Genomic DNA, 27,064 nt, shown 5'->3' with positions numbered 1-27,064 from the left:
TTGTGCATACCTCCCAACATGACCCATTCCAGGGGGAACAAAATGCTCCTGGACTTCGCTATTAATACTGTATATGATTAATGTCACCTTTGTTGACCTATTTCAGTGGTTCTCAAACTCGGTCCTCAGGGTCCACACGGTTCATGTATTCCATGTCACCCAGCAGCTGCACTGTGTATCACCAACTGTCACATTTTAAAAATCTACAGGTGACCTGCAAAACATTAACTGTGTGGGGTCTTGAGGGCCGAGTTTGAGAACCTGTGAACTATTTAATTGATAAGAAAGTTTTTTTTTTAACAAGGTCATTGCAATAATAACTTAAGAAGGAAGTCCAGGTAGAGAGTATTTTGTACCTCCTAAAATGGATCATGTTCAGAGGTGTGGATTGTGTACATAGAATTTAAACCAATTGTGTTGATTAGATTTAAACTAACAGTTTAATAATGCCTGGGTAGTGTTTATAGTGCCACCTAATTGAGAGACAACTATTTTATAAAATGTTCTTTTAGTGGAACAAAGATAACCTAAACAACCTTAAAATACACATAGAAAACTAAAATCTATAATGTATCTTGTCATACCAGTGAGCAGGAGGACTCTGTGTGTGTGTGTGTGTCTCTCTCTAAGGGGGTAATTCCAAGTTGATCGCAGCAGGAAATTTTTTAGCAGTTGGGCAAAACCATGGCGTCATTCCGAGTTGTTCGCACTGTATTTTTTTCTCGCAACGGAGCGTTTAGTCGCTAATGCGCATGCGCAATGTCCGCAGTGCGATTGCGCCAAGTAAATTTGCTATGCAGTTAGGTATTTTACTCACGGCATTACGAGGTTTTTTCTTCGTTCTGGTGATCGGAGTGTGATTGACAGGAAGTGGGTGTTTCTGGGCGGAAACAGGCCGTTTATGGGAGTGTGCGAAAAAACGCTACCGTTTCCGGGAAAAACGCGGGAGTGGCTGGAGAAATGGAGGAGTGTCTGGGCGAACGCTGGGTGTGTTTGTGACGTCAAACCAGGAACGACAAGCACTGAACTGATCGCAGATGCCGAGTAAGTTTGAAGCTACTCAGAAACTGCTGAGAAGTGTCTATTCGCAATTCTGCTAATCTTTCGTTCGCAATTTTGATATGCTAAGATTCACTCCCAGTAGGCGGTGGCTTAGCGTGTGCAAAGCTGCTAAAAGCAGCTTGCGAGCGAACAACTCGGAATGACCCCCTATGTGCACTGCAGGGGGGGGGGGCAGATATAACATTTGCAGAGAGAGTTAGATTTGGGTGGGTTATTTTATTTCTGTGCAGGGTAAATACTGGCTGCTTTATTTTTACACTGCAAATTAGATTGCAGATTGAACACACCACACCCAAAGCTAACTCTCTCTGCACATGTTATATCTGCCTCCCCTGCAGTTCACATGGTTTTGCCCAATTGCTAACAGAATTCCTGCTGCGATCAACTTGGAATTACCCCCTAAACCCGAATGCTCGCATTATATAACAGGTTACACATACTGTCCAGCTCGCATTCTGGCTTCCTGGTTCTGCTTCTGAGGGAAAGCTTGTTATGTCAGTGTGCTTCGATGGGGAGCCCCGTGACAAAGGGGGCCCTGGGGTACAGTATGCTCTGGCTCCCCTCTTAATCTGGCTATGTGCCTGGGCATGCTGGTACTTGTGGTTTTCAAGTGCTGGAATGCTGGGTCAGGTTTGCTGGGACATGTAGGCCGCTTGAAAAGAACAATATAAACATACCATGAAACCCACACCCACTGCCACCAAGGGTGGTTGCTGCTTGGGAGGGGGGTCCCCACTTACTGAAGAATTCCAGCCTTGGGTTGACCAGTTTTGGGGTTGGTTAATGTGATGTCAGGGGGACCCCACACTATGGCAGTATCCCCTATCTAGTTCACTCCGCTGCTGGTTGTTGGAAAATAGGGGGAATCATGCACTTGTTTTCCCCCCTAATTTCCATTACCAGATCAGGCTCAGGGGTCCATTGCTGGTTATTCACTTTTTGAGGGGAAGGGGCTCCACTTTTTTTTTTTATAATAAAAAAAACACTAAAATCCCCTGTCCCCATCCCCATCCCCCATGGTGTTAATAATTCTCAACCTTCCCCTTCAACATTGTTATTAATAAATTCCTTCCTTTCTCCCACCACATTATCATTAATAAATCCCCCTTTCCCCACAGATGAATTCATTTTTTCAGCAGACACAGATTGGTGGTCTGCCGAAAAATTGGACAAGTGTATACACATGTATTGGCTGTAGAATCTGCGACCAGGTTTGCTGTAGGTTGTATGAACAGTCTGATCTGGAGTCTGTTCTCCTGAGGATTGGACATCTGTGCACCCAGCAAAAGAATGGGCTCCAGCAGTATGAGACCAGTAAGCCTTACATCAGTAGTAGGGAAAGTAATGGAAAAACTATTAAAAGAAAGAGTTGTGGAATATCTTAAATCAAACCACTTACAGGATCCAAAACTAGCATGGATTTACTGGTGGGAGATCATGCCAAACAAATCTTACTGACTTTTTTGACTCTGTGATGAAAATAATAGATCAAGGGGGAGCTGTAGATGTAGCATATCTAGACTTTAGTAAGGCATTTGACACTGTCCCACATCGCAGACTGCTAAATAAACTTGAAAGCCTGGGGGTGGATTATATAAATCAGTTAAATGGATAAGAACCTGGTTGCAGGATAGGAAACAGACAGTTGTAGTTAATGGAGTGCAATCTATGGAGGGAACTGTTACAAGTGGAGTACCCCAGGGATCTGTACTTGTCCAGTTCTCTTTAATATCTTTGTTGGTGACATTGCAGATGGTATTGAAAGGAAGGTATGCCTTTTTGCAGATGATACAAAGATATGCAACAGGGTAGACACACCGGGAGGGGTAAAACAAATGATTGATGACCTAGGTAGGCTTGAGAAATGGTCAAGAACGTGGCAACTACAGTTTAATGCTAAAAAATGCAAAATCATGCACTTGGGTCTCAAAAACCCAAAGGCTAAATATAGTATCAAGGGTACTATAATGGAAACTACTGAGGAGGAAAGGGATTTAGGAGTCACTATTTCAAGTGACTTGAAGGCAGGAAAGCAATGCAACAAAGCAATGAGAAAGGTTTGTCAGATGCTTGGTTGCATAGGGAGAGGAATCGGTAGTAGGAAAAAAGAAGTGATAATGCCACTGTATAGGTCATTGGTGCGGCCCCATCTGGAATACTGTGTCCGGTTCTGGAGACTATGGGCCAGATGCATCATCGCTTGGAAAGTGATAAAATGGAGAGTAAAAAAGTATTAGCCAATCAGCTCCTAACTGACATTTTTCAAACACAGCCTGTGATATGGCAGTTAGGACCTGATTGGCTGGTACTTTTTCACTCTCCATTTTATCACTTTCCAAGCAATGATGCATCTAGCCCCATATCTCCAGAAGGATATAAATACATTAGAGAGTGTACAAAGAAGGGCAACTAAAATGATGCATGGCCTACATCACAAGACGCTAAAAGATCTTAACATGTATAGTTTGGAGGAGAGAAGGGAAAGGGGGGACATGATAGAAACTTACAAATATATCAAGGGTCTTAACAAAGTTCAGGAGGGAAACATTCTTCAAAGGAAGAGAAATCTTAGAACTCGGGGACATACACTGAGATTGGAGGGGGTAGGTTCAGGGGAAATTTAAGGAAAAATTACTTCACAGAAAGGGTAGTGGATAAGTGGAATAGTCTCCCATCAGAGGTGGTAGAGGCTAAGACTGTAGAGCAATTTAAACATGCTTGGGATAGGCATATGAATATCCTTACAAAGAATTAAGGTTTAAAAAGGGTTGAGATTGCCTAAAGGATAAAAAAAAAAGGGGCAGACCAGATGGGCCAAGGGGTCTGGAACTGAGGATCGACAACAAAAAGGTCGACACACCTTAGGTCGATGCCAATTTGTCGTCACACCTTAGGTCGACATGGACAAAAGGTCGACAGGAACAAGGTCGACATGGAAAAAGGTCGCCATGAGTTTTTTATGTTTACCCCAATTAGTGCACCGCGTCCCCTCGCATGGCTCGCTTCGCTTGCCATGCTTCGGGCATGGTGCCTTCGCTCCGCTTCGCTCGGCACAGATTACCGTTCCAATCGTAGTCCACGTGGATCGTTAAGTATGAAAAGGTTCAAAAAAAGAAAAAAACATAAAAAACTCATGTCGACCTTTTTCCATGTCGACCTTTTGTCCATGTCGACCTAAGGTGTGTCGACCTTTTTGTTGTCGACCTGGAGTCCGGATACCGGGCCAAGTGGTTCTTATCTGCCGTCAAATTCTATGTTTCTATACTGTAAGTCACAGGGGCGTGGCCTTGTGGCACGGCTCAGCCTTTCTGAATGTTGCCCAGGCAGAGTACCTGTTGACAGCTGTTTTGGCCAGGCTTTCAGGTGGACAGACCGGGCCATCTGATCATCGCACTTCTGGTATTTGCCAGAGTGTCAGCCTGCCAGTCCAGCCTAGCTAAGATGTCAGCACAAATAGATTACATATTAATAATGATAAATAATTATCTTAACCATGTGCTTCCATAGGCAAACACAGAGGGGGTTTCCAGTTGCCTTGCAACCTCTTCTGCCCCCCCCCCCCCCCCCGTTCTACACAGCCTGCATCTTTTAAATTATATGTAGCAACTGATTGGTAGACCCCCAAGTCTGCTGTGTGTGTCTGGATCTGAGTATCTGAGTGCTCAGTCATCGCACCAGAGAGAGAATCTGGTAAGTGGCTTCAGCCCCATACACACTACACAAGAACGTAAAAGATATCACTCGGAAAGGCCAATCTGAGCGAGATCTTTTACAATCTCGTCTAGTGTAGACTCAGTGTCGTTAACGATGCATGCTCCTGCGAATCGTTAACGACCTTCTCCCTCGTCTGAACATGTACAGACGAGGGAGGTCCTCGTTAATGACAGCGGGCGTCGTTCCCCCCCGCTGTTGCTCCCTTCCCCGCTGGCATCGGCAAGTGTATGCACTTGCCGATGCCAGCACCCCACCGGGTCCCCGCCCCTGCCAATATTCGTTTTCGGTGGGGACTCGTTTAGAGTGTATGGGCCTTTACTGTAATCATTGGGCCTGCATATGTCTGATGTACTGTATTACATAACCTGCACTTTGATTGGCTTGTTACATGCTAATTAAGCATTCTTCATGGCCTGACGATAATCTCTCTAAAATCAAACATTTGGAAACCCCCCTCCAGAAAGCCTGTGTTTGCCCCTGGCTTCACAATCTGAGCTGCTGGAATCTCTACAAAGGTCATCACTCCTTAATATCATAGACTGGAACAAAAAACAAGGTAATGGACCCCAGTGCTATTGGGATGTATAGACAGAATGTTCCCTCGTAGTCTCAATGTATATAGTAAAAAAAAAAAACAGAAAGGTATATACAGTAGTGTAATAAATGCTTTAAAACTCCACAAGGGTGATTAGGATTTGCACTCACATGTACGAAGCTATTTGGAGTTTAACAGTTGTCATCTCCCACAGTGGAAGGAAAATATCCCTCTGTCCCAGTATACAAGGCTGGGGATGAAATTGTACGAATGTATCTAACTTTGATGAGCAGGCTGAAATATACACTGAGAGGTTTAGTGAGAGAGGCTATGCGGAGAATTTGTTCCATGCAGTAAGGGAAAAAGCAAGAAAAAAAGAGAGAAAAGGTGCTGACAATAAGAAAATGTTTTGCCCTATGGTAACTCAGTTCAGTACAGGTTTTAGAGACCTGGAAAGGATACCTAAAGAAACTGGCACATCCTTCAATGAAATCCCATATTGGGACTAGAGCTTTCGAATAAAACTGACATTATATATAAAAGGGCCAAGACAGTAAAAGCAATATTGTCTAAAAGTAAATTACCAAAAATTCAGGTGGAAACAGTAGATAATTTTCTAGGAGACATAAAAGGGTTCTTTAACTGTGGAAATTGTAAAGTATGTAAGTTGGCTGCCACAATGCGGACCCAAATTTTTTTAGATTTATAGGGATCATACACGTAGCTGCCAGTAAAGATGGAAGTAATAGGGAGGAACAACTACTTAAACGTGAGACCTTTTGGATTCTTTCTCTTGATACTTTCATCCCTAGGGGGTTAAATGAAAATTATGAAATTGCTCAGTTTATTAGGGAAAGATAAGTACTTGCTAATTAGAGGTGTGTTTCTCTTTAAATGATTTGAGTATGTAACGTTGTACTAATGAACCCTCTTGAAAATCTTTTAGAACTATTATAGCCAGATTAAGAGGTGGGCCAGGGCATAATGTACCCCAGGCCCCCCTTTGTCAGGGGGCCCCCGGCCAAAGCACACTGACATAACTAGCTTTCCCTCAGAAGCAGAACCAGGAAGCCAGAATGTGAGCCGGACAGTATGTGTAACCTGTTATATAATGCGAGCATTTGGGTTTAGAGAGAGACACACACAGAGAGTCCTCCTGCTCACTGGTATGACAAGATACATTATAGATTTTAGTTTTCTATGTGTATTTTAAGGTTGTTTAGGTTATCTTTGTTCCACTAAAAGAACATTTTATAAAATAGTTGTCTCTCAATTTGGTGGCACTATAAACACTACCCAGGCATTATTAAACTATTAGTTTAAATCTAATCAACACAATTGGTTTAAATTCTATGTACACAATCCACACCTCTGAACATGATCCATTTCAGGAGGTACAAAATACTCTCTACCTGGACTTCCTTCTTAAGTTATTATTGCAATGACCTTGTTAAAAAAAACGTTCTTTTCAATTAAATAGTTCACAGGTTCTCAAACTCGGTCCTCAAGACCCCACAGAGTTAATGTTTTTGCAGGTCACCTGTAGATTTTTAAAATGTGACAGTTGGTGATACACAGTGCAGCTGCTGGGTGACATGGAATACATGAACCGTGTGGGGTCCTGAGGACCGAGTTTGAGAACCACTGAAATAGTTCAACAAAGGTGACATTAATCGTATACAGTATTAATAGAGAAATCCAGGAGCATTTTGTCCCTCCTGGAATGGGTCATGTTGGGAGGTATGCACAATCTAATATACACCCCTCCCCCCCTTTTTCCACAAGGGCCACCTTGTCTTAAGTGCCCCGGGCACCCCCAAGGCTTAATCCAGCCCTGAGAACTATGGGTTATTGTCTGAGTTCTAAGAATATCCTTACCAACTTTTTATTATCACCTTTATTTTTGCTGAATGCGTTGAATAATATGGATTAGCTACAGTAGTAACGGCTATGTAATAAAAAGTATCTATTGTGTCTAAAAGTCATTTGCCTGTAAAACTGGCTAAAAAAAACACTACAGATGTATTTGTCCGTAAGTACCATACACTGTCAAGTATTTGAGTAATAGTGTTGTGAGTAATGTATTCTGCTGTTTTTGTATTGATATATGTCACGATGAATAGATAAAGACTCTGCGGTGTATGTTTAACTAATTTTTACTGATATAACATCTGGTAACTGTGCATGTATATTTATATATGTTTCTAACTATGATGCAAATTGTGTATTTAATATGTATTGTATTTTTATGAAACTATTTTAATTCTGATCACAAGCTCTTTAAGTATAATATGGTCCAGCTGTCCTGATAATTAGTCATAGTACAATTTGCATTTTGCTATTATTTTGCTTCGATTATTGTAACCTGTTTATTATAAAATGCTTTCTTTGAAAATACAGATTTTAAAAAAGACCAAATACATATCCCTAAACCATATCCCCATAATTTACTAAAGAAACCACTTCGTCTCAAAATCAACACTGAACCCCTTGGCAAAGGAGAACAATGCTCCGAAATGCATTGATGTGGCATCACATGGAAGTGAGCAGCTAATCGGAGAGGCATTAACAGCGAAGGTGATGATCAGACCTTCCACAAATTCCTGGGACATCTGATATGATATACTCCGATTCATCTAATGCCAACATGAGACTCACTTACCTGAAAGACGCTTTATGAATGCCGTATTTGTATAACATTTTATATTTCTTGGGTAATAAGGATAAGTCACTATTTCAGGTGACTTAAAGGCAGGTAAGCAATGTAACAAAGCAATGAGGAAGGCTAGTCAGATGCTTGGCTGCATTAGGAGAGGAATCAGCAGCAGAAAGAAAGAAGTAATAATGCCACTGTATAGGTCATTGGTACGGCCTCATCTAGAATACTGTGTTCAATTCTGGAGGCCATATCTTCAAAAGGATATTAATACATTAGAGACTGTACAGAGAAGGGCAACTAAAATGGTGCATGGCCTACATCACAAAACATACCCAGAAAGACTAAGAAATCTCAATATGTATAGTTTGGAGCAGAGAAGGGAAAGGGGGGACATGATCCAAGTCCAGGAGGGAAACATTCTCCAAATGAAGACTGGGGGGGGAGGTTCAGGAGAAATTTGAGGAAAAATGACTTCACAGAAAGGGTAGCGGATAAGAGGTGGTAGAGGCTAAGACAGTAGAGCAATTTAAACATGCATGGGATAGACATAAGGATATTCTTACAAAGAAATAAGGATCAAACAAGGTTAGAGAAAAAAATAACGTAAAAAAAAAAAAAGGCAGACTAGATGGGCCAAGTGGTTCTTATCTGCCGTCAAATTCTATGTTTCTATGTTTCTATGTTAATGCTCTTTCTTTTCACCCACATTTTTTTAAGACTGCAAATTGTTTTGGGACTCATTAACCTTGAAATAGCCAATGCAAAATAATTGAAAGAAACCAATAGGAGTTTCATAATTACTTAGCCCTATATGGGCTGTTACTTGTAAAATGGGTTCACACTATTGGATTTAATTTGTATTTTCTTACATACTAATAAAAGAAATCTTTACAGGCATGATTCACACTTCACACATGTGGGTGCAATTCCTATTCACACCTACAGAGATTTAAAGGCCTATATGCCTCTTTGCTTTTTTTTTAATTATAATTAGAAGATCATACAACAGTACTGGTATTCTATCGATACATCACAATAGCGGCGAGGTCCATTACCTTGTTTTTGTTCCAGTCTCCAATAAAGCACAGGCAGGTGCAGTGGTACTCTGAGTAAGCAGACTCATATACTCATATATATGTCTCATTGTGGATTGGAGAAGATTAAACTGCATGACATAAATGTTTGCCATGACTATTAATGATGTACGCAACATAATGTAAAGGTAGTACAATCTGCCTGGAAAAAGTATTTTATGAACTTTTCAATGCTAAGATAAACAGCAAAAGAAAGCATATTTACATAGGAAGCCACAAGGAGGCAGCCTAATACCACTTTATAATGCAGTTCAGAGTATTGTAAAAATGTATCACATTTCAATCTGTGATTAAAAGATAAAATTATAAGCATCCATTGACTCTGTATGTAAAATATGAGATGAGAGCAGATCTGGTAAGTCAATTTAAATCTTTTGGCCAAAGTGGCTTGACACTACATCATGTCTGGGCAACCAAAGCTGTATTCTGAATGGTCAGAACCCAGTCAGATTTTAAAACACATATTCTGCATTACCTAAATCTGTATTACCAAAATGTGTTTGTGAATTGAGCGTTTAGAACATAAAATATTGTTAGGTATTGCTCTCCATGGTCTTTTGTTTGTGGTTAATCTTACTTTGTAATGTGATTAGGCTGAACTAGAAGATTGGTGCATTGTATTGTATGACCTATACCTCCAAATTCCTACATTGTGCAACTGAGCTGAATTACTAGATATCTTTGTTGAAATTAATTATGTCAACAGTCAAAATGTTGACAGCATTATGTTGACATGGTTGTACATTGCAAAATGTAGTATTAAGCTATGTGCTGTAACTGTTCAATGTATCTACTTGAGTCATTCATAGATACTGTAGCTGTGTTTCATTGATTCACTTCCCTTATTTGTAACTAGTGTTTGCCCACTTCTTCACTCGCATGGATGTCTGTTATTGCTCAGCGGAACTAGATTTACAAAGACAGTAGTGGCATCTAATATTGTGAAGTATATATTATATTGTAGACATTGATCACAGCATTTCTTTGTAAACAATACTTGCAGTTTTTCCTTCAGAGATTAACACAAAAAGATGCTTGGGGCTACTAACTTCTGAGCAAGGAACGTAAAGCTGCCCATGGGAGATCTGCGCCTGCAGCCCTGAACGTTTTTCCAGGTGTGCAATATATATATATATATATATATATATATATATATATATATACTAGTATACTAGGTGGCTCATCGCGCCCTACGGGCGCCCTTCACACCGTTGGAAGGGGCTACACCCCCTTTGCAAGCCCTTTTGGCGTGTGATGGTTAAGGGGCCGTAGCCCCTTGCGATGGCGTGAACATTGCATGCAGGGCATGATGAGTCACCTAGTAGTTGCTGAGGTTGGGGGAGTCGCGGGTGGGGTAGGGGGTCCGGGGCGCCGCAGGTGGGGTAGAGGTGGGGGTACTGTGGGGGGGGGGGCGCGGTGGAGGGGTGGGTGTTCCGCGGGCAGGGGAGGGAGTCCAAAGGCGCCGCGGGTGGAGGAGGAGCAGGTGTAGGGTTGCCGCAGATGGGGGAGGGGGTCCGAGGGTGCTGCGGGTGGTGGAGGTTCGGGGGTCTCGGGGGTGGGGCACTGTATTTACATCATACAATTCACACAGGATACACTGTACACATACCCCATGCACACACTACACTACACTACACACACACAATCTGCTGGAGCTGCAGCAGCAGCAGCACTGTAGTAGAGCGTGCGTGGTGGGCTTGTTGGAGGGGTGGGTAGAGTGTTTCTGCCTGTGAAGGAGTAGAGGGTGAGGTGGTTGGTGAGGGGGTCAGATGTGTTGGTGTGGCACATGTAGGAAGTGGGGGTCACGTCTTTGGGACTGTAGCATGTGCGGGTACTTGTGCGCTAACTTTCTACCTGCTGTAATGATTTGGCTGCTGAGAGAGCGAGCACCGGCTCTGCAGCAATGTGCCGTGAGCCATCCTGTATCAGTTCCGCAGCACATGGTCCATCCCTTGTGAAGGCCGCGGTAGGTGAGCATGTTGCGGGTCTGGCGCTCGTGTCCCCGGCGGTGTTGTTTAGCTATCAGCAGCCAGGCATAATTGCTATATATACTGTAGAGGAGCATGATGTGACAAATGGAGCGGGATCCGTCTGAACAGCAAGGGGGATCGGTGAGTGGGTGTTCCATTGCCGTCACGCTGAACATGTTATAGGCCGCCTGGCTGCCAGCACGAACCCACCCCCCGTGTGTACAGTATGCAGCCGGAGGTGATACATGCGGGCGCGTTGCCGCGAGTACCAGTCTGGTACTCTGGAGAAGGTGCGGTGGGCGGCCACCTGCTGCTTCAAAGTAACCACGCGTGAGTTCCCCTCCCTGCTGATGCTGGCAGGAACAGTTTCTGCTGTTACCACTGCCCATGGTCTAGGTAGTATCAGTGGGCATTTGTACCTGAATGTGCTGCTGGCTTTGGGCATGGTGTATCTCCGTCCAGATGCAGTTGACTCCTCCCAGGTTTGTGACTCCGCCCAGCGTTACGGCCAGGCACAGAGTCACAGATCTGGGCTATTATATAGGAGATATAAAACAATTTACCCATATCTTGCGCTGTAAAGTGGCTGCACCTCACGAAAAATCCTCCTGCTAGCAAAGGATTCAAATAAACACAGTATCAATAGATTTCTGAGGGCGCCCTGATTAAAATTATATTGTTGAATTCAAATTAATTTCAACTGTATATAAAAATGTATTAAAACCTATTCGAATACAACTTAAGGAAATAGCTCACAATACATATTACAGGGGGTTGAAAGAGCAATTTCGTCTGAATAAATGAACTTCGGTATCTTGATTATCCTTGGTGTAAAAGGGACCACTATATCACCTGTTCTGTATTGTGATCTATTGCCTTAAGCTGTAGCCAGTAAATACACTTCTGTGCCACAAATCATGCAAACATCATTCACAGCAGATTGCTGCATACAAATAGCTTGTCAGAACCAGATGGGATCCAATACAGCAGTGCCATAAATACATCCACAGTCTGCCGGCACTCTCATCAATGCTGAAAACATGCTCTTGTGCCCCTCACATAAAAAGCATCCATATCACCTGCATAATTATGGCACCCGGAGTCTTCCAAATTGCAACCCAATGTGTATTTTCTATAGTCAAACGTTTTCAGGAAATACCCTGAAAACGTTTGACTACAATATTGTCCTGATGACAGTGTGAATACCCTGAAAACATTTGACTACTGAAAATACATGCTGGATTGCAATTTGGAAGACTCTGAGTGCCATCATTTTGCAGGTGATATATAGATATAAACAGTCCCTAGAAGTATATATCTCAAAACAATTCTATGTACAGACACAACCCTTACAGTTTTATTATATGCATAGAGAGCACATTGTTTAAGGTTTCTTTTTTGGTCTACAGGTTTCTTGTCCATTGTGTGTGTACAGTATTTTCCATTGTTCATAACTGGCTTTATGCTTTATTACTTGGAAAATAACTAAGATTTTAAAGCACTATTATTATTATTATTATTATTATTATGCATACAGATCGTAAAAACAATGTAGCTGCTGTGTGACTGACAGATAGCCGGTGTTTCTGGGCGGGAACCTGCCATTTTCTAGGGGTGTCAGAAAAAATGCAGTCGTGCCCAGGTGTTTTTGAGGAGGGTCTCTGGCATCAGCGCAGACAACTTCCAGGCCGTTTTAGTCGCAGATTAGTTGCGGCCTCAGATCTACTCACATTTGCTCAGATGGCAAAAAACCTTCAATGTTTTCCGAAATTGCTGTTGCATATGCATTTGCGAATGGATAGTGATCTGCGATGCATTTGCAAACTTGCACAGGGCTTTTTTCTTCCTGTCGGGGCGGTGCCTTTCTACTTGCAGACAACTGCAATTTCTCAGAATAACAATCCATGATGAATTAGGCCTAAACTCCCACTTTGCAGTCTGCAGTGACATTTCCCGGCAACACGCATCAAATTTTACTTTGGGGGGTTTTTTTCTGTAAGGGCATGGCAGTGCCTCCCAGATTTGGCCACGGCCCCTTCAGTACCCGGGCCACGTGGCTAGCTGAACAGCCCTAGCGGCGTACTAAGAATATTTCATCATTTAAATCAGTCACTGCCCCTCAACCATGCAGCATTCCTATGAACTATACTTGCCTACTCTTCCAGGGTATCAGAGAGACTTCTAAACATTGGAGAGAGCAGGCTTTTCTATCCTTCTGGAACTTCGGCTCTTGATGTCACAATTTTTGGCATTCAACCGCTAGGAGGAGAGGCCTTACATAAAGATGCCACCACATCCCACCCCCATATAGTACAGAAATATCCAGTTCTCTCTGACCGGTTACAAGCAACTGAGCCACAAAGCACCGAAACATGTACAGCAATGGAAGCCATTCATTTATTTATTTATTAACAGTTTCTTATATAGCGCAGCAAATTCCGTTGCGCTTTTCAATTGGAACTAACAATTATACACTGCTCAAAAAAATAAAGGGAACACTAAAATAACACATCCTAGATCTGAATGAATGAAATATTCATATTAAATACTTTGTTCTTTACATAGTTGAATGTGCTGACAACAAAATCACACAAAAATTATCAATGGAAATCAAATTTATTAACCCATGGAGGTCTGGATTTGGAGTCACCCTTAAAATGAAAGTGGAAAAACACACTACAGGCTGATCCAACTTTGATGTAATGTCCTTAAAACAAGTCAAAATGAGGCTCAGTAGTGTGTGTGGCCTCCACGTGCCTGTATGACCTCCCTACAACAACGCCTGGGCATGCTCCTGATGAGGTGGCGGATGGTCTCCTGAGGGATCCCCTCCCAGACCTGGACTAAAGCATCCGCCAACTCCTGGACAGTCTGTGGTGCAACGTAGCGTTGGTGGATGGAGCGAGACATGATGTCCCAGATGTGCTCAATTGGATTCAGGTCTGGGGAACGGGCGGGCCAGTCCATAGCATCAATGCCTTCGTCTTGCAGGAACTGCTGACACACTCCAGCCACATGAGGTCTAGCATTGTCTTGCATAGGAGGAACCCAGGGCCAACCGCATCAGCATATGGTCTCACAAGGGGTCTGAGGATCTCCTCTCGGTACCTAATGGCAGTCAGGCTACCTCTGGCGAGCACATGGAGGGCTGTGCGGCCCCCCAAAGAAATGCCACCCCACACCATTACTGACCCACTTCCAAACCGGTCATGCTGGAGGATGTTGCAGGCAGCAGAACGTTCTCCTTGGCGTCTCCAGACTTTGTCACGTCTGTCACATGTGCTCAGTGAGAACCTACTTTCATCTGTGAAGAGCACAGGGCACCAGTGGCGAATTTGCCAATCTTGGTGTTCTCTAGCAAATGCCAAACGTCCTGCACGGTGTTGGGCAGTAAGCACAACCCCCACCTGTGGACGTCGGGCCCTCATACCACCCTCATGGAGTCTGTTTCTGATCGTTTGAGTAGACATATGCACATTTGTGGCTTGCTGGAGATCATTTTGCAGGGCTCTGGCAGTGCTCCTCCTGTTCCTCCTTGCACAAAGGCAGAGGTAGCGGTCCTGCTGTTGGGTTGTTGCCCTCCTACGGCCTCCTCCATGTCTCCTGATGTACTGGCCTGTCTCCTGGTAGCGCTGGACACTACGCTGACAGACACAGCAAACCTTCTTGCCACAGCTCGCATTGATGTGTCACCCTGGATGAGCTGCACTACCTGAGCCACTTGTGTGGGTTGTAGGGAGGTCATACAGGCACGTGGAGGCCACACACACTACTGAGCCTCATTTTGACTTGTTTTAAGGACATTACATCAAAGTTGGATCAGCCTGTAGTGTGTTTTTCCACTTTCATTTTGAGGGTGACTCCAAATCTAGTCCTCCATGGGTTAATAAATTTGATTTCCATTGATAATTTTTGTGTGATTTTGTTGTCAGCACATTCAACTATGTAAAGAACAAAATATTTAATACGAATATTTCATTCATTCAGATCTAGGATGTGTTATTTTAGTGTTCCCTTTATTTTTTTGAGCAGTGTATAACAAAATTGGGTAATAACAAACAGTCATAGAGGTAGGAAGGCCCTGCTCGCAAGCTTACAATCTATGGGGAAATAGGCAATGATACACAAGGATAGATGCTACCTATTGCATAACTGACCCCCAGATTGTAAAGGTTCTTGGTGGGCTGTATGATATGGTCACACAGCAGGGATGAATCGTTTTGGGAAGACCAGTTAGGTGACTATTGCAATAATCAATACGGGAAATAATGAGAGCATGGATTAGAGTTTTTGCAGTGTCCTGTGTAAGGTATGGTCGTATCTTGGATATGCTTCTTAGATGTATGTAACATGATTTTGAGACAGATTGAATGTGGGGAACAAAGGACAGATCAGAGTCAAGGATGACACCAGGGCTGTCTTACCAGCAGTGTAGGCCCCTGGCACAGCAATGCGCTGGGGCCCCTACCCATGCTCCAGTGGAAGGGTTGGGGGGAGCCATCAGCGGCAGCTTTGATGTCCCGCGGGTGGTAGGTGGTGTTCTATCTTCTGCTCAGCATGTAGGACCTGGAGCAGTAATTTCTGCTAATTACTCCTTTACTGCACAGATGGGGCTTGACCACAGATATCTCAAGCTTCTGGATATAGATTTCTTAGCTTTGAATTGTATAATTAAACTAGAGAGTCCCACCTTTCAAAAAGTACTGGGGACTTGGGGATCAGAGTTCAGGAGCCAGAGCAATCCACCGATGAAAATATAAAACTGCATATTAGGCATGTGGAGCTGGAGCGAGGATAAGCTGCTTGAAGGCTGATATCTCTGGTTCTGACAATAGTAGAAACAAGATGGCAGTGTCCACCAAAAGGGGAGACTCACAGCTTTTGGAGTATATCCTCAGAAAAACTTTATGTCAGACAGAACCCGAGAAAGCTGGCTGGGAAGAGCAATTAACAGGCTTGGATGGGGACCACTGCTTTGAAGTCCGATATCTCTGGTTCCCCAGGGCCAATTTTAAGAAATCTGGTACCCCTAGAAAGAGGGGACCCTCAGATATCATTCTAGGGCCCTTATACTCCTGGGGCCCTTGGGCAAGTGCCCACTGAGCCCATACGAAAAGACGGCCCTGGATGACACCTAGGCAGCGAGCTAGTGGGGTAGGGATGATTCATACAGAATGAAGGCCCTGATTTGTGCTTGTGAGCTATGGTATGTCCACTACTGGTCTGCATAGCATTGTAAGAGAATGGGGCCCATCATTTCAGATGTACTGGAAGTGGAACTGCACACGTGACCACCAGGCAGTAGGCCCATGCATGTTTCCAGAAACCCAAATATAAAAATCTGGGTCTTAATTATGGCTTTAGTTGCAATTAGACCATACCCAGTCATTTGTATATATGTATGGTATTACTCTGGTCTTTCTGTCATCGCCAGCTCCATTTACCATAAATGAATGCAGTGTGTGTTAAGTTTCCATAGACACCCTTCCCATGCCTGCAAGTACTGCACGTCATACCCATGTAACACACGTTGGCATTTAATACAGTCATGTGGGCCTCATTAGCATAATGCTAAAGCTCAGCTTAAACACACATTAATCTGCAATATCATTATTTGCAGATACAGAAGACCATTGAGAACACGCTGTAACCTAGTAAAGCAGCAACATCTGTGATGCTGCCTGGTGCTAGCTCCCATGTCGGCACATTGTAACCTGCTAGATTCCAGCGGGCTGTTCCTCCCCATTACAAGGATTTTAAACGGGCTCCCAAAATATACCAGCCCACACTGACACCTACATGGGTTTTTGGGGCCACCCGAATACAGACATATAGCTTTATTACTAAGCCTCGGCAGCCCCTCAGCTGCTCCCCGGCGCTTTTGTGTATCGGCGACTTCTCCTCGCATCTCTCATTCCGCCCACTCCTGAGCGCACCCCACCCCCGCCAGCAGGAAAGCTGCAATACCTGAAAGCGGCCGGCAGGGTGCGCCGCCGAGCAGCGCTGCGCGGTGCTGATGCTGCCGGGGCTCAGTTTCCAGCTGAGAGCTCTGCCTGTGTGACTGATCCAGCCTACCGAGGGGCTGGAGATGGCCAGACTGACGGAGAGAGAGGCGAGGAGGCAGCAGCAGCAGCAGCATCCCCCGCAGCAGCAGCCCCGAGCCTGCCCCATGAGCGGCCCCGAGCCCCCTTCTCAGCAGCCAGACAGCATGAAGGACCTAGACGCCATCAAATTGTTCGTAGGGCAGATCCCTCGCAACCTGGAGGAGAAGGACCTGAAGCCTCTCTTCGAGCAGTTCGGCAAGATCTACGAGCTCACAGTGCTGAAAGACCGATACACGGGCATGCACAAGGGTGAGCATTACTGCCCCTGCCCACCACCCATAACCTGCTTACCCCCGTCCCCCTTGTACCTGCAGGCATGCCACACAGGGCTGGCGGCTGCTCTCACCTCACCCCAGAGTTCCCTTCCTCATGATAAGCAGCACCTAACTACATGTCATCATATAGTAATTGCTGTTCTTCTGTCCACCCTCAGAATTGCAGAAACCTGGGTATCATCCTGCATCCTGCCCCTTCTCCTGTACCCTATTCACCAATACATGCAGAATCCCCTTATCTCCTAATGTATTCACCATTCAAAATCTGTTCAGGATGAGTAGCAGCCGGACTAGCAGTGTCCTCTTACCCCTCATACATACATATCGCCTCCCTTTCTTCTCCCCCATTCACCATGGATATGAAAAGATGAGTGGCTGCAACCCCTCCTTATATATTTTCTATTCTTTGTCACTGGCTTCTTCCTCATTTTTCTCCCCTATTTACCCCTGATGATAATAGGCTCTTTACATTCACTCTCCTGCTGAAGGGAGTGCATTCTCCAATCCTGCACTTTAATCCATTCAAGTTTTACCCCATACATACCCCTGGACATCCCAGCATATCACCAAGAGTGGCTTTTCATTCAACTATATAATCTGATTTACTTTTCCCTCTTCTCTTACAAGTTCACTTATATAGATAGAAAGTGAATGACACACATTAATGTTTCCATCATTCAGGTGACATGTACAATGATGCCTACCAGCCTGCGTCACTCTCCCATTTTACACAGTCATACATGCCTCCTGTTCCCTAAGCTCTGTGAGTGGAGATAGAGTGAAGGCCCACTACTCCCATCTCACACTTACTGTAACCCAAGCACTCTGCTCACTTACCTGCCCATACACTGAGCCACTGTATAGGCAGTGAGTGAATGAAGTACATGTATATGCATAGATTTGCTTTTTGCATACATCCTGACTGTACTAATCTGTTTTTGGACTCTAGAAAATCTACTTCTAATGCCATCAGCAGAGACATTCACTTCATTCTGAATTTCATGGTCTTTTTATTATTGAGCATTTACAGTTCCCATTTCTTCATATAATACTTGGTGTCATTGCTGTGTGCTCTTTTATTTCTCATGCCTCCCTTATTTATTTTACTACATTCTATTAACATATATATACTTGTTTCTGTGAAGCGGAGGCCAGGAGATAGACTTTTCCAGACAAGAAATAAAAATTGTTGCCACATATCAGAAACAATCTGTATGGTAACAAATCTGCATGGTAAATGCCATTCTGCAATGTCCTAATTGCAGATTCTGAATACATATTAGTACACACCTTGTGCACTATCAGTACCTGAGCATGTTTCATCCCAGAATGCTTTTTTCTCTCTCACCTTAACTGTGTACATGGTTTATTGGTATTATTCAGCCTTTTTTTTTCTTCTATGGTACAAGCAGTACATTTCTCAGTCTAAGCCCTTGATGCTATTCTTTCACTGCTTCTCCTATTTGTCTTCTCTTGATGTGTCATCTGTAACACATGATGTCTGTTACCCAGCCACAGACTCTTACACCCTCACTATCCTCCTCTTAGCCTTTTATCCTTCACACTTTGGTCTCACAGTACCATCGTCACATCCATTGTATTACATCCTCACTGCTGTCATCTCATGCGTTGTGACACTTTACATCAGTGATGGGGGACCTTTGGCACTCCAGCTGTTGTTGAACTACACATGCCAGCATGCCCTGCTACAGTTTTGTCATTTGGCCATACTAAAACTGTAGCAGGGCATGCTGGAATGTGCAGTTCAACAACAGCTGGAGTGCCAAAGGTTCCCCATCACTGCTTCACATCTTTACACACCTCTTAGGTTTTACTCTATTATTCCTTCATTTGCTCTACTCTTATGGGCCCTGCACACTGCGCGACCCGCTGCCGAGCTGCCTGACCGCCGATACGGCAGACGGGCGACCCGGCGGCGGGGGGGAGGTGACGGGGGGAGTGAAGTTTCTTCACTCCCCCCGTCACCCGGCTCCATAGCAGTGCATGTAAATATGGACGAGATCGTCCATATTGGCTTGCATGCACAAGCTACGGGGCACCAAAGATGAACGAGTGCGGGGCCGCGCATCGTTCATCGTTGCTGCCTCCACACTGAAAGATATGACCGGTATCTCGTTCATTAATTAATGAGAATGTTCATATCTTTCAGTAATATCGCCCAGTGTGTAGGGCCCATTACACCCTCTCTACTCTCTCACACTCTCTCTACCTTCTGAATCTTTTATCCCTGTTAGGGGTCTATTTACTAAGTCTTGGCCAGTGATAAAGTGTATGGAGCTAAAGTGTCAACCAACCAGCCAACCAACCAGCTCCTAACTGTCATTTTGCAAACACAGCCTGTAACATGACAGTTAGGAGCTGTTTGGTTGGTACTTTCTCAGTCTCCATTGTATTGCTAGCCATACATTAGATGCGAGTCGTACTAATGATCCCCCCTGCCAGCCTCCGGGCATGCAATAGATTATATGGTACTTTTGCACTGTACAATCTATCATACCTCCGCAATTGCCAGGGGCCAGGATCGGCTGATCATATGCGCAGCACATATGATCAGCTGATGCGACGTGTGACCCGTGGGGTTGCGCATCGCATCGTATTTGCACCCATTAACATGCTCCTGGTGCATGCAATGAGTCGAATGATAGGTCGCTATTGTGTATTCGTACACAATATCAACCTAATGGATGGCAGCATAACTCTCTCCAAATCTTAGTAAATAGACCCCCTAGGCCATGGATGCAGATAAAGTGGTTGGAGATAAAGTACCAGCCAATCAGCTCCTAACTGCCATGTTACAGGCTGTGTTTGAAAAATGACAGGAGCTGATTGGCTGGTACTTTATCTCCAGCGACTTTATCTCCATCCAAGGCTTAGTAAATAGACCTCTCATTTTAACTACCATTATCTCACTCCTCTACTCGCTTACACTCTCTCAAACTCTCTATTTGTAACCTCCACCCAGTATTATAATTACATTTTTTACTATGCCTTTGCATTCATTTTGCTTTTACCATTTTCTTCTATATTTGTATCATACTCTCCCTTTTATCTCTAACAAGCCCATTCCCTATCTTGTCACACCTTAACTATCATCTTTTCATTTCCTCTTTCTTTTTTCCGTCTCTGCTTTTTCCGTTTCTGCTTTCTCTCTTACTGCCCCAGAACCATCACCTCTCTATGTATAATGTCATTAATGTATACAATCATTGCTTCTTCACCATTTTATACCTAAATGCTGTTCTGTTACTCTCTTGACTCCTAAACCTTACCTATTATATCACATTCTCTCTTAAATTGTATAATATATAAATTTAGTGCATATATATTAATTACAAATAGAACATATATTAAAGTTATTACAATTATTACATTTGCTATATTACAATGATGATATACTGTAATCATTACTAACCTCACATGACATTGGTGAAGATAAGATATGCAACTAATAGTACTGCATATGGGTACCATATTATATTGGCATAGGGCCTAATTCAGACCTGATCGTAGATGTGCTAAATTTAGTACATCTACGATCACTGACACACACATGCGGGAGAACACCCAGCACAGGGCTAGTCCGCCCCGCATATCAGGCCCGACCCCCGCACAAGTACAATAGCATCGCACAGCGGCGATGCTTTTGTATTTTAGGAGTAGCTTTCTGTCAGCGCAGCTCCTGCGCGCTGGCAGGAGTTCCTCATCGCTGTGATGGTCACAGCGGCTGCGTGTGATGTCACGCAGCCGCCGCAGCCCGCGTCCCCCCAACAGTCCGGGCACGCCAGCATTACCTGGACCGCGCCCATTAAATGGGAGGTAAACGGCGCCGGCCCGCCCTCCGCCCAGAGACCATCTCTGCCTGTCAATCAGGCAGAGGCGATCGCAGGGCTGAGACATCCATCGTCTGGATGGCATGCACCGGCGCACTGCGGCGCCGGCGCATGCGCTGTTCAAACCTGATCGGCTGCTGTGCGAAAATGCACAGCACCGATCAGGTCTGAATTAAGCCCATTGTCAGGGAATATTAGGGTTGATTCAGGGCTGATCGTAGATGTGCTAAAAATAGCACATCTATGATCACAATCTCTGTCATGCGGGGGGACACCCAGCACAGGGCTAGTCCGCCCCGCATGTCAAGCGCTACCCCCCACAGAGGTGCGAAATCATCGCATGGCATGTTTTGGCCCGCCCAAGCAATGGTCCAGACACGCCTGCATTGTCCGGACCGTGCCAACCCCCCCCCCCCCCCAACACCATTCGAACGCCTCTGGCACGCCCCCTCCCGCCCCGCAACTGCCTCTGCTTTTGCATCTCACTGTGTGCGCACGCGCAGCGCGGCGGCTGCACGTGCGCACAAGACAATGGGCTTCAGGCTGAGATCGCTACCGTTGCAGCGATCAGCTCTGAATAAGGCTTATTACCAGTCCAACAAATCACTCTAAAACTTAATATGCCCTTAAGAGTTCTTAGTCATTTATTTCAATATAAAATGTGTAATGCGGGTATATTATGTAACCATGGTTCCCAGACCTAGATTAATGCTGCTTTTCTCTAATACACACATGTATAACTTTTATTTCATTTCCAGCTCATACACATTTCATGTGATGCAGATTACGTTTTGTCTGTGTGTTTATGTATCCCATTCTATAACTAGTTTATGTTTTATATTTAGTTTTACATTATGTAAGACATAGTCTAATACCTCACCCTACCTCTGCCAAACAACCTTTGCTTAGTTCACAACCTCATTGTCACTGTTACCTTTTCACACTTCCTCTTTAGTTTTATATCATGTATTCCTCTTACATCGAACTACAATCAGGCTCTTATTCTTTGGGATACAAAGTATATTCCTGTCTTACATCCTTACAACTAGTTCCTGATACAGAATTTTCAATTACTACCTCTCTCACATGTAATCCATCTTCTTGTGCAGACTACTCGTTACGTTCTGTCTCTCCCGTTTGTGACCCCCGCCCCATCTCATTTTGATGGTGTCTTAGTGGAAATACCACATCAACCTCCCACAAAAATGGATTAATGTATAGTTCCCTGAAACAGGGACTAGCGGTGCAGTCCCGTAAAGTCCCACAGAATTCTGAAGAGTTGAGATTACACTGATTACAGGTTACACTGCCATTACTACTCTGTTAGTTCCTCTCTAGTCACACCCTTATCGCTTTTTCCATCTATAAGCTCTTTTTTTTCTACTAATATTTCTGCTTCACCTCTGGTTTTGGTGATGTGTATGTTATGTTGGTTTTTAATGCTTGCTAGCCAAATTTTTGCATCATGGTAAAGTATCTATATGTGTGGGCAAGCTACTCTTTAGAGCAGTCATTCCCACCCTAGGTCCTCAAGGCACACTAACAGTCCAGGTTTTAGTGATAGCAATGTTTGAGCACAGGTGACTTAATCAGTACCTCAGTTATTTTGATTTACCCATCTGTGCTGAAGCATGGATATCACTAAAACCTGCACTGTTAGAGTGTCTTGAGGACCGAGGTTGGGAATGCCTGCTTTAGGCCAAAATACAATAGTATCTTTTTTTTTAGATGTATTTGCAAATCCAGTTAATACTATGTTGCGGTACAAAGGGTTACAAAGGCAATTTTATTTTGAATGCAGAGAAAATACTGCCTGATTTTCATGTAGCACGCAAATACTGGACATCATTAGTTGTATCATATTAGAGTTGGGCTAGAATGAACTCCCCTTCAGGTTTGTATCCCTTCAATTATGCCGATTTTCTCACCCCGGTGCTGAGCCTAATTATGCAATTTATGCGTTGCACATTCCAATAATTTTTGTCATCTTAAACTGAATGCAAACAATGTGAATGAATAATTGGTAGCCCAAAAAGGCAATGCATTTTAAAAATGAGAAGACCTACCCCTTTATATGAGGCCCTTCTGTTAGTTTTTACTCAGAATGGGGGAGATCTGAAAAAGGGGTCACTGCTATAATTAAACAAGGGTAGCCTCAGCCTTGTATGTACTAGGATGAATGAGATAAGGACTTTCTGTGTCCCCTATGCCCCATCCTCTGCATTATGGGGGAAACATTCTGTAGTGCAGTGAGTGGAGCCCCACTTGTCATCCCTAGTAAAGTGGTTGGGGGGTCTATTCATAAAGCAGTGAAAAGTGTGGAGAAGTGAGCCTGTGGAGAAGTTGTCCATGGCAACCAATCAGCTACTCCGTACAATTGTAGATTATGCAAATTAGAAATGTTACTTCAATGCTGATTGGTTGCCATGGGCAACTTTTCCACTGGCTCACTTCTCCACACTTTTCACTGCTTCATGAATAGACCCCTTAATCTGTCTGTACAGAATCTTGGAGAGAGATAAAGAAGTTGCTCATATCAACTGTCAGCTTCTATCTGTCATATTTTCTAGTACAGCCTGTAAAATGAGAGGTAGAAGCAGATTGGTTAGTACTTTAGCTCCCTCCCTCTTCCAAGATTTTAAAAATCTCCGTCCCCCCCCCCCCCCCAATTAGGTCACTAGATGAGCCAGATGAGACCTAACTACTTGTAGATACACAGTGGATGAACGTGAAACCGTAGTACTGTAATTGTAAATCAAAAGAATGGAGAGGAAAAAAAAAACAGATTGTTAATAAATAATTTTTGTAACTTTGAGCATAGAATACTGTCCTGTATTACAAATCAGATAACACATTTTTTGATGTTTATCATGATAATGGTCTCTTAAACTAGATCTCCTCCGTGTCTAATAACATAGTCCATGGACTTTGCAAATTTGTTAAACAGAATTCATAAAAAGCCATTCGTTTGGTCGATATTATAGACCCTTGGGTACAGCACAGGCTTAAATGGAATGGACTGTTTAACGTTAACTTTCTGGATTACAATGTGTATATGGAATATTGCCAACTGTGCAGGGGCTTCGTACATGTGATATAGCATTTACAATGTTCATTCATTTGTATTTCTATTTGTTCTTGCACTCCTTATATGCATATACATTATGAGCATATGTGCCTAGTAGTGAGCCAGGTTTGAATTATATCTTCATTGAGTATGTGTTAATAATGTTGACTAATCCTGTGATATAAACTAGATATGCTTTTCATTATGAATTATACTTACTGGTTCACTATCAGTAATATTAGTTATAAATGCACTTAAGAATAATTGTTTTTATAGTCTTGATTATGTTCTTTTTTCTTTTTCTCCTGCTGCACGTGTACATGTGTGTCTGGTCTAGTATATATAGTTGCTTATAGACTACTTTATAAACACACTTCAGCAGACAAGTCTCTAGATATAAATCACTATCTCCTGCCTTATCTTATAATGGTGGCTGTGACCAGATTCTGACCTTCCCATTCTCCTACTTCTCCCCAGGTTAATTTGTGGAACTCCTGAATCATTAGTACTAGGAGAAATTGCAGTGTGATCCCTACACTATTTACTGTACCTGTTTCCTCCTGTAGTTGCTGTACTAGCAGTGTAAAGACTGATGAGTACAGTAAGTAGAAGTGGCCCTGGTACCTGCTCTTATTAGGGTTGCACTGCTAAAATTGTGGCTGCATGAGGAAGTGCAGGTCAATGGTGTATTTGTCATAGAACTGTCTTAACACCAGTGTAGGCCCCTGGGCAAAGCAATGCATTGGGGCCCCTACCCTTCCTCCAGCGGTAGGGGTGGGGGTTGTTATCAGTGGCGGCTGTGATGTCCCATGGTCAGTACGGGGTGTCCTATCTTCTGCTAAGCATGCAGGACATGGAGCAGTAATTTCTGCTACTTACTCCTTTACTGCATGGATGGGTTGGAGTGGGGTGGGGAAGGGGGTGAGATAAGGACCACTGCTTTGAAGTCGTATATCTCCGATTCCCCAGGGCCGATTTTAAAAATTCGGCCTAGGGCACTTAGACTCCTAGGGCCCTTGAGCAACTGCCCATTAAGCCCAGTGGAAAAGACGGCCATAATTTGGCATGGTACACTACTTTTTTTCCTGCAATAAATGGGACAGATTCAGTTGTTTAGGGCATCCAGTTTTCCTGTCTTAACGCCCAATTGTCACAATTCAGTTGCGTTTGGGCGCACATGCATATCGCACATGTCGCGCCCAAACAGACAGGGTGCAGCCACGTAAAACGTCTAAACCCATCTAAAATCCTGCTTTGGATGTCCAAACTCCTGTTCAGATGCCCAAAGTTGCGACTTAGCACACATTTCTTCTCGCACCTCAGGAGGCTGCAAGAAGAAATGTCATCCACGCAGCTACCGGGAATCTAAACGAAGCAACAACTGAATCACTCTGTTTTGTACCCCCTAGTGGTAGCCGCAGGGTAAAACGGTTGAATCGGCCCCGATTTGGGCAGTAACTGTGGCTTTATTTATATTATATATATATGAGTGGCTATATTTATAATGACATTTTGGGATTTATTTTATGAAATGTGATTTATCATAATTACAGATTTCATAGATTTTTGCTATGGTATTTAAAGCAGCAAAACTGGCTATTTGGGTTGGATATTACAAATTAATATAATATTCCACACGTGGGGACACACAGTTGCTTAGGACTGATTAGCTTTAAGTCTAGCTACAGTACTGGTCTTCCCTTTCCATAGTTATCTGTTCAGCTGTATTAGGTGAGGTATTAGGTGAGGTTTTCTATAGCTACGCTTCCTTATTATAACCCATTTACCAATGAGAGCCTCATAAAGGTTCTTGGAGTGTGCTTACTTGAATTCTTTTCGGTGGAGGAGTAATCTGCCTCAGAGAGACTAAAACGTGTGTGTGTGTGTGGGGGGGGGGGGGGGGGGGGAATAAGGGGCTACAATATCTTAGAATTGGCCATAATGAGCAAATAGCTGTGACCTTGCTCGCATGTGGGAATGGACATATGTGAGCCTTGTGCTCTAGCTTGCCATGTGTGTAGCAGGATGGATATCTGGGCCACTTGCCAAAATGAAAAGCAGTTATGACCTGCCAAAGTGAACCACAAAGAACTTTACCTTCTAACTCGGGGGTAACAAGTGTATCCTGTAGCTTACTGCAGACTGCGTAATGGTCCATTCTCCTACAGATAGACAGGAATATTCACTAACTGGCAACTTAAATATAGCTACACCTTTCTAGTACTGGGTAGGAGCACCTTTGCCCAAGAACAGCCAGAAATATTTTGTGTCACGGATTCAGCAATATGCTTCAAACATTCCCTAGAGATTATGGGTCCATGGTGACATGATGATCACATATTGGCTGCAGATGTGTCAAATGCGTATTCATGCTGCTTATCTTCCATTCTACCACATCCCAAATGTGCTCTATTGTAGTGAGATCTGGTGACTGTGAGGTCACTACAGTACAGTGAGCTCATAAGCAAGTTTATGGGACCAGCTTGAGCTGACAAGTGCCTTAAGATATATCACATTATCATGCTGGAAGAAGCCATTAGAAGATTTGTAGACTGTTGCCATAAAGGGATGTCCATGGTCAGCTACAATACTAGGCTGTGGAATTTAAACAATGCTCATCTGCATGTTGCAATAGAAATCAAAATTCGTCAGACTAGACATTGTGTTGAAACGTTCTTCTGCATACCCTTTGCTGTAATGTATTAGTATTTGAGTTACTGTTGCCTTCCTGTT

The 27,064-nt window shown here is 43.6% G+C and overlaps 1 protein-coding gene across 2 annotated transcripts in view; it reads left to right on the top strand.

The window, feature by feature from the left end:
- Positions 1-17,064: 17,064 nt before the first annotated feature.
- CELF5 (CUGBP Elav-like family member 5) overlaps positions 17,065-27,064 on the top strand; it is a 250,729-nt gene continuing 240,729 nt past the window's right edge. Inside the window, exon 1 of one of the 2 annotated variants that reach the window (XM_063914439.1) lies at positions 17,065-17,387. In XM_063914439.1, coding sequence (XP_063770509.1) covers positions 17,123-17,387 — 265 coding nt within the window. In that variant the 5' untranslated portion in view covers positions 17,065-17,122. The remainder of the gene's footprint in view (positions 17,388-27,064) is intronic. The other variant, XM_063914438.1, reaches the window with a different exon arrangement.

The sequence above is a fragment of the Pseudophryne corroboree genome, chromosome 1 (genome assembly GCF_028390025.1).
Source record: "Pseudophryne corroboree isolate aPseCor3 chromosome 1, aPseCor3.hap2, whole genome shotgun sequence".
NCBI lineage: Eukaryota > Metazoa > Chordata > Amphibia > Anura > Myobatrachidae > Pseudophryne > Pseudophryne corroboree.
This window is presented reverse-complemented; position numbering and strand designations above follow the sequence as displayed.